Source organism: Engraulis encrasicolus, chromosome 11 (assembly GCF_034702125.1).
Source record: "Engraulis encrasicolus isolate BLACKSEA-1 chromosome 11, IST_EnEncr_1.0, whole genome shotgun sequence".
NCBI classification, from domain to species: domain Eukaryota; kingdom Metazoa; phylum Chordata; class Actinopteri; order Clupeiformes; family Engraulidae; genus Engraulis; species Engraulis encrasicolus.
In genome coordinates, this window is record NC_085867.1 from 25,678,923 (window position 1) to 25,692,214 (window position 13,292).

General features: G+C 43.0%; 1 protein-coding gene across 1 annotated transcript in view; it reads left to right on the forward strand.

Moving 5' to 3' along the window:
• The window catches only part of LOC134457708 (transmembrane protein 150A-like), a 10,774-nt gene extending 10,118 nt beyond the window's left edge, over positions 1-656 (forward strand). The window contains exon 8 of the mRNA XM_063209685.1: positions 160-656. Coding sequence (XP_063065755.1) covers positions 160-656 — 497 coding nt within the window. The remainder of the gene's footprint in view (positions 1-159) is intronic.
• Positions 657-13,292: the final 12,636 nt, after the last annotated feature.

Sequence of the window (13,292 nt, forward strand, 5' to 3'; positions counted from 1 at the left end):
GTTCTGCATGTCAATATAACGTCCATTCTCCCCTGTAACAACACCATAATATCCTTGAACTTTCCTTCTTTCCACTAGAATGTGCACCTGTATACCAAAACAACAACAAACAAACAACAGCAAACTATGTATGTAGTTTCCTCAACTCCCCTCCACCAGGTGGCGTGTTCTTCATCCACGAGAGCTTCGTGCTGCAGCACGCGGCGGCCATCTGCGAGTGGGTCTTCACGGTCATCGTGCTGGTCTACTACGGAACCTTCACCTACGAGTTTGGCACCGTCACCACGGACACCATGATGGCGGTGCTGGCACACCACAGCGCCCGCGGGGCACACAGCACCCACAGCCACAGCCTGCAGCTCCAGCTGCACCACCACCACCAGCCAGCAGGAGGCGCCATCCTGGTGGGCGGCATGGGAGGGATGGCCGGCATGGGCGGGATGGCGGGTATTGGCGGGCTAGGGGGCAAGAGCGCAGAAGCCATGGGGTGTCACAGTAGCGCCGCAATCGGGCTGAAGTCGCCTGGCGGAGGTGTTGGAGTAGGGGTAGGGGTAGGGGCGGCTGTCGGCGGGGGGATGGTTGGGGGGGGGTGTGTAGGCGGTGGGGGGACTGCCACACACCTCACCTGCAACCCAGAGGGCTCCGCCGTGCTGTAGCTATGGCCACCGTGTCCATGACGGCAAACACTGGCTCTGGTTCGGAACAGCGTTTCTCGAAAACGTTGTTTGCTAACTAGTTAGCAACTTTCTTAACTATGTGGCCAATGGGAAATTATTACATCAAAACAAGCCGCTAAAATTGCTAACCTAGTTAAGCGAGGACGCTTTCGAGAAACGCGTGCCTGTTCCGTTTCCGCCAAAAGAAAAGAAAACGACATCATCACGAGTCACACACCTTCACAGAGTACCCAGCACTGCCCTCAGCGTAGCACTGTCTGCTACTCTTAAAGGCTCTCTCCTCTTTTCGTACCACAAACACCAACAAACAAACAAACACAAACAAACAAGCCAACTGGACTGAGAAGTAGTAGGTATATAGTAACCGTAGTATTTACGCTGTGCTTGAGTCCCCTAACACACCCGACACCTCTACAACACCTCATCTCACTCGTCTCCTTTTGTCTTCGTCTGTCTCACATGTCGCCAGTTGATGAAAGCATGTGGCCATGGCGCTCTGTGTCTTGGCTTTTTGGATGAATGTGAAAGGGACATAAAAGTTGGCCAAGGTCCCGAAAGGAGCATAAGTATATTAGCTGGCCGAGGTCCTGGAAGGGTCGTAGCAATGAAATAGGCGTGGAATGGGGTTTGGCCTGTACCTCAGCTATGACAGGTGAGAAAAGATATTCCTTTGCATTTTTGTTACCCACCAACACACTCACATACACACACACACACACACACACACACACACACACACACACACACACACATAGATACACTGTGCGTGTGTCTATCTGTCATACACACATGAACACTTTGAAACACTTTGTGCATCTCTTTCATACAGACGAACACACACACACACAGGATGTTAAGCATGCTCAGTGTGCCATCACTCAATCGTCTCCGCGGCGATGGAATGGTGAACACTACCTCAGCTCCTGGATATGTGAATATACTGTATGCCCTTTGTAGATTCCTTCCCATCATCCATACTCCTTATGCGCGCTTTGCAGGATGTACAGGGAGGGAGGGAGGGCGTGGTGGGGGGAGGGGTAAAGAGACGGCAGCAATATTTGAGTGTACTGTACGTACTGTATGTAATCTTGCCAATGTGAAGTCAATCCTAAAGAGCAATATCCAGTCTGTGAAAGTATCTCATGCAATACCTGAGGAAAATGATGACTATCGTTGTAATCCTAACAGAAGTGGTTGTGCATGAGAGACAACAGAGGAGTCAAAGTAAAGTATTGTCCATGTGAAGAGACTGTGCGGGGATGGTGAAGTGTTGAAGGATGATGGGGTCTGTGTTTGTCCAACTCTGTCTTAATTCTGCAGGGCCATGCATTTAATTGTACTGTACATTTTTCACAGCAGCCATTTTATAAGTTGTTGCTCAGCAACCAAAATGTTTGTTTTGTTTTTATCTACAAGTATCCATCTGTCAGGGACATGTGTAGGCCACAGTAGGCAAGTCTTCCTCGGTCTTCTTATGTGTGAGCTAAGAGCCTGACTATTACTATACATTTTTACAACGAGCCGGCTTGCGTTACACAAGCTAGCTTTGTTACCTCGAGCCTGAACACCGTTTGTCGACTTATCTATATGTAGAAGCTTATAAAATGGCTGCTGTGAAGAATGGCATCTGTTGACTACTCTTGAAGGCATTTACTGTAGTGAAAGCATGAGCCGCAGCCATAGGCGTCATGTGACAGGAAGTGAGACTAATTGGCTGGTTGATTTAGGCAGCATACCAACCATAGACATATACGTTTGTTCATTCATATACACGTACGTCTATGATACCAGGGGGGTATTTCATGAAAGTGACTCAGTAGTTAACCAGATTAGATTAACCTGGAGGTAGTGTTAAATCAGCTAATAGAAGAGCCTAGAGGCCCTGTTTATAATAACAACTGCAGGCTATCTAATTGGAGGTTTACCCCTTCCAGTTAGACAGATTTATCACTCAACCGTCTTGACAGAATGCCCCCCAGGTGCAAACAAATTCTCTGGCAGAAACATTGCACCTCTAACTAAACCTTGGGTGCATTTCTCAAAAGGGAAGTTGATAGCTTGTTAGCAACTTCGGTTGTTGCCAATGGGAAAATGCATTGAAAACAACAGAGTAGCTAATGTAGTAAGCAACTTTGGTTTCGAGAAATGCACCCCTGGAGTGTGTGCTGGGATCCTCTGTTGATGACTGGCTGACGTGTGCGTAGTTGAACTATAGCTTGTAGCATACTAATTCACTGCAGTGTGAACCCTTATTCTTTGCATTTTCTGCTATCTCATTTGGCAGAACCCCCCTGAGCTGGAAACAGTTACCCACAGGCCAGTTTTCTCTGTCTGTCCATTTGTCCGTCTTGCTCTATGTCTTTCTCACTCGACGTAAACTACTGTCTTGAACTTTCGCACTCTCTCCCTCTCTCACACAAGACCGTTTCTACACACTCCTTCTATACTCACATTTTCACCTTGGTTACTTGATGGTTCAATTTTGTATATTGAATGAGCAGCAACCAAATCCCTTTCTCAGTGTTTACTCAAGACAACCCTCCCTTTCAACACACACACACACACACACACACACACACACACACACACACACACACACACACACACACACACACACACACACACACACACGCACACACACGCAATCCATGTCTGTGGCCTTCATAGGTTGCCTGTGCCAGAAAGACCATCACCTTTCTAAACTGGTTCAGTTTGCTCACCTGAGGATTGATGTGTGTGTTTTTTTTTTTCTTTGTTCGTTTTTTTTTAAATAACAGAGCCTGTCATAGGCACTTGGGTTTTTTCCCTCTCTGGAGCCTATGGTGTCAAAATAGCATGTCGAAATGTACTAATTTTTCCAACTGCTACTAAACGTGTTTTGCTTTAGCTTCGCCGATCCCACCTCTGAGTCTGTAAGTCTGTAGTGTTCTACTGTATGTGTAACGTCGTGTAGGTGAAGGGATATGGGCTTCGCATAGTCGTCTGTTTGCTACGAACGACCGAAACAGGCTAGCCAGGTGTCATGTCATGAATGCATCACAGCCAAACTGTCACAACCTCTGAGACACAATGCAATAGAAAAACAACACTGGAGGACACTTTTATTCACTTGTTGTTTTTTTTTACCGAGGAAAAAAAAGTGATTATATGGTTTGAAAACTGAAATATTTTTGTGTTGTATAATGCGAGGCTGTGAGAACACCCATTGATGAATTTTGTTGACAACCACTGTTACATTTCTGTCTGTTTTTATCTATTATGCTTTAGTTGGTTTTTTTTATTGTTTTTTGTTTTGTTTTGTTTTTTAGGAAGAGCCCCATACCGTGAAAGCATTGCAATACATGGAAAAAAGCATTTCACTGTCAATGCAATACACCATAGCCAACCCAGTGTCACATCCAACATGTCAGTATATGACGCCAGATGTATATTCTTGACCACGAGGCCTCATTATAAGATGCCAAAGGTCCCCCTTTTGCATTGCGTTGCATGACGCAAAAGGCCAGGCTGCACAGCAACTTAACCGTCACTCATTGAAACACACTTGTCACAGTGACGGCCTTTTTCATAGCATTGTGACGCAAAAGACAAAAGTGGGGACTCTTTTAATGTCATTTTGAGGCTTGGTCAGGGCTGGCCTGAGATATGAAAATGGCCTGGGCACCTTAGGCACAGACCAGCCCCCCGCATGGGGTCCCACACCCCCACCACTCTGATACACTAGAATACGTATGGCAGCCCACTCTCTATATATTAAAGATGCACCAATGGGCCTTGCCATCTAAATAATGGGCTGGTCTCTAAGCGAAAAAAGTAACATCGACTCCAGAGGACTGTTGTTCCACTGGGGAAACGCCCTGCATGTCAAATTACCAGTCCAGCCCTGGCCTTGGTCAAGGTGTTATATACTGAGGAGGTGGGTGTGAGACTGTGTGGCCATCAGTGATGGGCAGAATGGATTCATTAGATACAATCCAGTGCCACATATTGCAAATGGCCTTGTTTCACCTGTCCAACTCAACCAGATGATCATTCAACCAGCCATTCACCAGGCTGAATTGGACAGGTAAAAACCAAGTAATTTGGAAGATTTAGATTTTAACTAACGAATCCCTTTTGAATCCCCATCGCTGGTAGCCATTGCATTAACCTCTGTGGGGCATCTGTAAAGGCACTGATGATACACAGGGCAGCATTTAGATCAATGTTGCTGGGCAACAACACGATTGGTTCTTAATCTTGTGATGGAATGGTTTTCAAAACGTTGTCGTCTGCTGATCCAAGTTCACTTGAAGAAAGGTGGTGGTGATAAAGAGTCGAAACAACAACAATCTTATAGCATCGTTGTCCGGAAACATTTGCTCAAAAATTGGCCTGTGTATCCTCATCTTAACAGAACGCACAAGGATGTCTTGTTTGGACGTCAAACAAGCATGTTTAGCCTGGCGTTAGTCATCTAACCACTGTAACTCTCACAAAACATGTAGTTATAGGGATCGCAGGGAAGGCTTTAGTAATAATAATAACAACATTTATAATAACAAGGAAAGTTTTCCTTTGTCATTTTACCATTGTTTTAGGATTATTTTTGTTGTATGAGATTTCTATTCTATTCTATTCTATTCAGACACAAACTGAAAAGAGGTAATAAATGACTATTTACCACTGTCCTTGTTTGATTATGTGTGAAGTCTCTCTGTGGAAGCTGAGGGGTGGAAAGGGGGTCACAAGCGTGAAAACTAAATGTGAAAAAGAAGACGTGGTCACTTCAGCAGTGCTTCCTCCAAGCACTTCATAGTGAAGAAGGCAACCTCCCTGAGAACTCCCTCCTTGACTAGATTCCCTGGGAAGATTAAGATATTCATTGTAAATGCAATCTCAGGGAATGAATCACTGGGTCACTTATCTAGTTAAGTCTAGTTAAAAAATAAATAAAAAAAAGGGCAAAAAAAAAACGTGGGCGTCCAAACAGCCATGAAAAGATGAAAAACAAGTTTTGATGCACTCCTTACTCAAGAAAAAAGCCTTTGTTAATTAGCCTGGCGAGCCAGACCCGTACAGCTAGCTAGGGACGTCTAGATTTCTAGGCTATTTGTTAATTACATTACATTGCATTTGGCAGACGCTTTATAACCAAGGCGACTTTCAAAAGAGGACATAATCAAGCCAACATCACAAGCAAATACAAAGTGCACAGGAGATATACAGAACAACAAGTGCAATTGCAAAGAGGGGTTAGGTTTTTTTTTTTTTTTAAATAAAGAGGAAATAACGAGTACACAAACACACACTCACAAACTAAACTAAACTAAACATCATGTCAGGAGTCTGCCCTGGGGCAAGGCCAGTTCAAGCATTAGTCTAGTAGATTCTCTCGAAAGAGGAATGTCTTTAGTTGTTTCTTTAGTGTTAATCTCTGGCTACATGCCTACACATTTCGACACATTGTCTACATCAGGACATTTCAGGATTTCAGATCATGTTTTTGTCTTAGCTGTGCTGTGTACAGGCTAGATATGGCTGCAGCACAGACTTGTATACTATAAGAAGTTACGTTATAGTGTACAAGTCAGTGGGCTGCAGCCTAGGGGCCCCCACCTGCCACGGGGCCCCTGATTGGCCAAAAGTGAAAAATTGCAGAATTGCAACAACATGCAGTATAGAAAAAAAAATCTTCCTGTGTGTCGAGCACAGTTGGTAGACATGTTATCCTTAATTCTTGCCTCGTAATTTTTACACTGTCTGTAAATTTGTCACAAAACTTGCCTTGTGTGGGGCCCCACAGAAACCTGTAGCCTAGGGGCCCCAGGCCACCTTAATCCGGCCCTGCCTGTGTATAACCGATCATGCGTGTGATAGCGGATATCTCCCTACCCACCTTGACTGACAAATGTTCTGCAACAAACACTGTTTTATCTTTCATCAAGTTCCGAACTGATGAACCGGTTTGAAAAAAAGGTATAACATTATCACACTCCAGTTGCCTACAACCTAAATCTTGCATGCCAGTCAAAAATGCTGAAACTGGGCATGTTATAACACGCTGACGTCTTCAGGTGAAGAGAATTTCCAACTTTGTATTACTACTATAGCACATCACCTTATGTTCCCCTAAAACTTCACTGAAGACTCTCAGTGTTGTGTGAAAAAAAAGAAAATTGAAGCCCTTTTTATAAGACAAATACCTGAAACTGTCTGAAGTGAATAAAGCTGGAGGGGGATTCTGGGCCAGTGGCGATGCAAATACTGATCACTATGGCCCAAAGTCTTGAGAGCTAACGGGGTAGTCCATCGTATGTGAGCGTGTACACACTCACAACAATACTGTATACAGCAGGGGAATTCAATTAAAGGGACACTGTGCAAGAAATGGTCAAAAAAGGTACTGCAACTCTGCTGCTCATTGAAACGGGGCTGCCTATTGCCAAATTTTATCTTTATATGAAAGTTTACTAAGTAATAAACAAATATTTCTAGTATGGTCCAAGTACAGTCATTTTTGCATCTAAAAATGGCTATTTTTGGAAATTCAAAATGGCGGACCATGGAGAAGATCCCCCTTTTCATGTATGAAAAGTGAAATTTTTCCAGTCATAATGAATACTTAAAATTTGATGCTGGTGGTAAGTATTCACGAAAAAGGTAACATTAGTGAATGGGTAGCATGAATTCTGGAAATAAACAACTAAAAATCTCACACAGTCTCCCTTTAAAAGTCAATGAGGGCTAGTTTTTCAAATTCCCTCCACTGAAGGGGCCGAATATATAATTTGTATAACTGCAAGCAGCACGGTGTCCAAACTTACGGTGTGAAACAAGCGGATAGCTTTCTAGACAGAGGGGCCAGAACCTCCCCATCCAAGGGCCGCATCTGGCCCCAGGGCCTCCATTTGAATAGCCCTGGTGTACAGTACAAGTTCTATACTGCAAGGGAAAGTAGACAGAGACTGTGAGTTTTTCTATATTCTTATGCAAACACATAGTTTATTCTCTCTTCCACAGAAGCTGTTCCTAATATAACAACAGTGCATAGTGTTAAAAGGTGGCATAAGTAACACACTGAAGATATGAAGGATAAAGGGACTTACACTACTAATTTATACTGGATTTATCCTATTTTTATTATACAGTAATAACATATTTACAATAACATTAATTTACAGCTCGATTTTGATGAGACAGAACAAAGACAAAGGAACATAACATATAAATTGAGTACCTTGTGGATTTTAAAACATTTGAGAGTGTTTCCACCATAATTGAGTATTTGAGTATTTTGTGTACAAAAGGGACCCGACAAAGCTGTTTCCCTGCGAACACCACATGAACCCATGGTTAACTTACATTTAAAAAACAGAAATAATGGGCAATAATAATGTCTTACATCTCATCTTTCATCTCTTAAATACATGCTGTCTGTACCTGTGTGCCCCTGCCTGTATGGCCTCAAGCTGCAATACAGCTATTGGATATTTTCTACGCAGTAAATAATGTAGTGTTAATTCAATTTAGTGATAATGTGATAATGTAGGGTTAATTCAACACTCAGAGAGTCCTCTGGGACCAAATACACTATAAGATGTTCAATCGACTCTGAGAGTGGCAATAACACTGCATTTGTGTGTGTGTGTGTGTGTGTGTGTGTGTTTTCCCCTACTGTTGGGTAAATACACAAAGGCTGAACATGGTGGCTTTGTCCTGACTGTGACTTGTTGCATCGGCAGCAGCATAAACCAGGTGTTGCCAGATTGGGTAGTTACCCGCCCAATTGGGCTACTTGGGATGGCCGTCTGCGGGTAAAAACGGGAAAAATTGGTAATTTGGCGATTTTTTTCTGCCGTTATATGCCCATAGAAATCAATGTAATTTGTTGAAATTGGGTGGAATTTAGCGCATTTTGGCGGTTTTTGAGAACCTTTTGTGCAGGATTTGATCAGACACATCTGGCAACACTGGCATAAACTCCTACGCCGGAGGAGTTTACATGTAAGCAACTGGACTTATTTTAGGAGCCTGAAGTCATTTCACCTTTTATGAAAAAGCCTTGCCTCTTTTGCGCTGCCTGAGACTTGTTTGCTGTCTAAACAAGTAGAAGTTATCCCATGCAATTGAGGGGTTTTTTTTAAACTTTTTTCACCAAAGTCAGTGTGCCTCAGATTTGTAAGCTAACACTTATAAGAAGGAGCCTTTTGTTTAAGCCTTAATGCTATAGTTTGGAGGATAGGCAAACGTCATGTATATGTGCCTTCTTCAGAGATCAAAGCACCTTGCTTGCTGCATAAAAAGGTAAAATGGCTTTAAAATCCAACAACAAAAGTCCTGTTGCCGTCGCTTACAATCTAACGAACTGGTATACTATGTACATGACCTGATTATAAAAGTGTCTTCATAGACAAAGCGTCTGGTATGGACATCAAGGCAGCACAAAGACAATACAACTGCTAATGGTGAAATCAGGCAGCTTTCCAGCCATCAGCACCACAAACCATGTCAGTGCACTCCCAACAAGATACAAGTCATGGTGATCCACCTTCCTTCCGCCTTCCTTCTCGGTAGTGGAATAATAAACTGGTAATAACAAGGCAACACAGGTGATACGCATTTCCATGAACACACAAATGGAAAAAAATGTCTTTGTGTCCTTCACCAGGCGACCTTTTCGACTTGAAAGGCAGAGAATGTAGACATCAGTAACGCTGGCCCAAACAGATGAGAACTGAAAAGAAATAATTAAGGTCTGCAACACTGATCTATGCTCAGCTCCCAATGTGCTATTCAAGATGCACTGTGTAGGATTGTGGCCTGACAGACCGGGTATTGCAACTATGCTCCTCATTGGAAGTGAGCAGCCTATTGCCAAATTTGAGCTTTTCATGAATATTTACTAAGTAATGAACTAAAATTTATGAGTATGGCGAAAGTACAGTACGTTTTGCAGCTAAAAAGGTCCATATCTGTAATCTCTGGAAATTCAAAATGGTGGACATGAAGAAGATCCACCTGTTCATGTATGAAAAGTGCAATTTTCCCAGTCATAACGAATACTTAAAAATTGATGGTGGTGGTAAGTATTTGTGTAATATGGAACATTTGTGAATGCGTAGTGTGAGTTCTGCAAAGAACTAAAAAAAATACCACACAGTGCACCTTTAAACTTTTGGAAGAGTGTTGCAGACCTTTCAGTATATGAGCTTTTCACCTTCAGCAGGTGACCTCTCCTTGTTTGCATTTCTCAAAAGAGAAGTTGTTAGCTTGTTAGCAACTTCGGTAGTTGCCAATGGGAAAATGCATTGAAAACAAAAAAGTAGCTAATGTAGTAAGCAACTTTGGTTTTGAGAAAGGCACCCCTAGTTTGGCCCCGAGCTCACCCCTGCAGGTGGGGAGGTGACAGGTGGCGGTGGAGGTGGCTGATAGTCGGCTCTGTCTGACGGGGTGCCTGAGGAGGAGTCATCGCTGCTCGACGTGCCAATCATGACGGCCACCACTATGACCAAGATGAGGAAGAGCACCGCCACTATGGCGATCAGCTTGACGTTGATTTTCCTGTTGGCCTTCTCCTGTTTCACCTTGATCTTCGTGGACTGCTTCTGGAAGGCCTGGCTCTAGATTCAGATTCAAAATTCAAGAGTTTATTGTCATTGTCAAAAAGGCAACGAAATTGTGTTTGGGGTACAATGCTTAGAAGCAGCAGGTTTTCAAGTAAAGTGCAATTAGACATAAAAGTGACACCAGAGCTTGACCCATTACATTATTACCCATTATTACCCATTATTACATAGTCAGGTCTGATAGTAGAGGCAAGTCTTGAGCCTGAAACGTTAACAGTTTTTGAAATGAGAAAAAACCTATAGTATTATTCTTGCAAACAAACTCGGTCAAGCCTGAAATCCTGCATAGATGTTACACCAGGTACAGTCCACTGCACCTGGTGAGGTACAGGGGTGGGACAATGAAATTGAAACACCTGGTTTTAGACAGGTTTGGCTATAGCAGCCCGGCCGTGTATATTGACCCTGAGGACCTCCTGATGCACAGTTCTGGTGGAAACAGGAGAGTTGATGTTCACATTTAATTCTGCTGTGATTTGGGCAGCTGTGTTTTTGTTTTTTTGTTTTTTTATACAGTCTTAGCACCTGAACATCCCTTTCAAACAGCTTACTCTTGCGTCCATGGTTAATCCTGTTGGATGTGGTTCGTCCCGATCTTCTTGGTGGTATGCTGACAGCGCCAGCAAGACGTCCACCAACAACCTCTTTGAAAGGGACACTGTGTGAGATTTTTAGTTGTTTATTTGCAGAATTCATGCTGCTCATTCACTAATGTTACCTTTTTCATGAATACTTACCACCAGCATCAAATTCTAAGTATTCATTATGACTGGAAAAATTGCACTTTTCATACATGAAAAGGGGGATCTTCTCCATGGTCCGCCATTTTGTATTTACAAAAATAGCCATTTTTAGCTGCAAAAATGACTGTACTTGGACCATACTAGAAAATATGTGTCTAATACTTAGTAAACTTTCATGTAAAGATCAAATTTAGCAATAGGCAGCCCAATTTCAATAAGCAGCATAGTTGCAGTACATTTTTTGACCATTTCCTGCACAGTGTCCCTTTAAACTCTGATATGCCATCCATAATGGTGTGTGCATTGCAAAACTGTGCTCTTACCCTGCAAATTGAACCTTCATACTCTGCTCTTACTGGTGCAATTAATGAAGCTTGACCACCAGGCTGGTCCAACTAAACCATGAAACCTCCCACACTGACAGATGTTTCAGTTTCATTGCCCAACCCCTGTATACACTGTAACGTTGACCCGTGAAAATGAAATGTTGCCGAAAAAAAGGTAAGACTCACCCAGCTATACATTTAATTGAACAAGCTCAGAATCAGCTGATTGTAAGACAGGTACACCGGTCTACATCAATTGTACATCAAGTTGCTTGGTGAAGTCACTTGTGTTGAAAAGGTTTTTATTGCAATTCTTTGTTTACTTCTACTTTTGACACCTCATCTCTGAGGAACAAACTAAGATGTATCCCATGGCAATGTGGTGACACAGATGGAGACATGGATTGTTATTAACATAACACCACGGATGGAGTGATGGAGATGTGTGCATTTGAACATTAGGATGGCTGCAGAGAAACAAGCAAGTGATGGAGACATGGCCATGTGGCTACATACTTTGAAGCGAAGCTCCTCGGCGCGTTTATCCAAATCGTCCAACTTCTCACCACGTTCGTCCACTTTGTTCACATTATTCACCATCAGAATTTTGATCTCCTCCACATCCTCCTGAGTTTGCTTCAGTTTCTTGTCGGCCTGCGAAGTGCGGAGAAGCATTAATCTGAATGCACCTCAAACCCATAAAGCACAGACAAGAGCTGCACACTGTTGTTGGCTAAAGGTGGAAATAGCACAGCTAAGCAACAATAGTACACAAATTAGTAAACACAATAACAAACAATAGTAAAACAATGGCAATGACAGAGAGGTGGGGTGTTGTTTGTTTATTTGTTCGTTTGAACCCATGGGGCTTCTATTAGAGCATTAGGCCAAACTGAGATCTGAGTCAATCAATCATTACCAACACCATGTGATCTCTGAACTGTTCAAACTGGGCCTGGGAACACTGATGAAGGGGTAGAGTCCCTAAACGGCTGCATCCCGGGGCTGTCTCCAGCTTTCTCGGCTTTCATAAATAAACAAAAATATTTTTTCCTGTTTCGCATTGAGCTCTTGTAGCATTGCGACAAATGTTCTTGATTTCTGCCGTTTATTTGTGCAATTACGCACAGAGCGCAACGCTCCAAAACTCAAAGACGCGGGCACCACTTAACCTGTTGTAAAAGATTAGAATCAGATTCAGATCTGATCAGAATCAGGTACAAGTAGTCAGTCAACATATTAAACATTTGGGTAGATGTGGCGCGATGACCTTGATAGAACACAGATGGGACTTTTGGGGAATTTCCTGGCGAAACCAGCGTGAGGGCTCAAAAGCGGCTCACAGCGACGTCCCCTTCTACTGAGCGTCCAAGTACATTTTGTAACAATAATTTGCATTCACATGATCAGTGACAAGCTACCACTGTTGGTCCAGTACTTTTTGTCCCAATCGGAACCTCTCTGTTTCCGGAGAGTTGCTACACACTGTAGGCTACAGCCCACCGACAACTTGCGCATAGAAAGTGAAAGGAAATAGGCGGAAGAGATTGTAGGTCGTACACTTACAGTGAAATGTATAGACTTAGAAAGTGCCATGTAAAAAATAATAACTTCAGAAAAGCTGTTGACATGTAATTCGGCCACAACCGCCTATAACGACATATACACTTGCCTATATGAAAAAGAAAGCAACCACAGCCTACTGGCAAAGGTTCCAAAGTTCTTACCATTGTGCCGTTGTTTGTGCCAATCAATCCAGAAGCGCAAAGACAGACTTGGTGTCGTGTGATGATCAGACAGAATGAAAAGTTGTTTGTTTCACGTGAGCGACTTCCATCAAGTCTTTTGGCGACAAGTTCTAGTGAACGCAACAGGAGCGCATTCTTCCTCGTCCGAGTGACTGAAGGACAGGTGAGATAAGATATCATTGGCTCATGA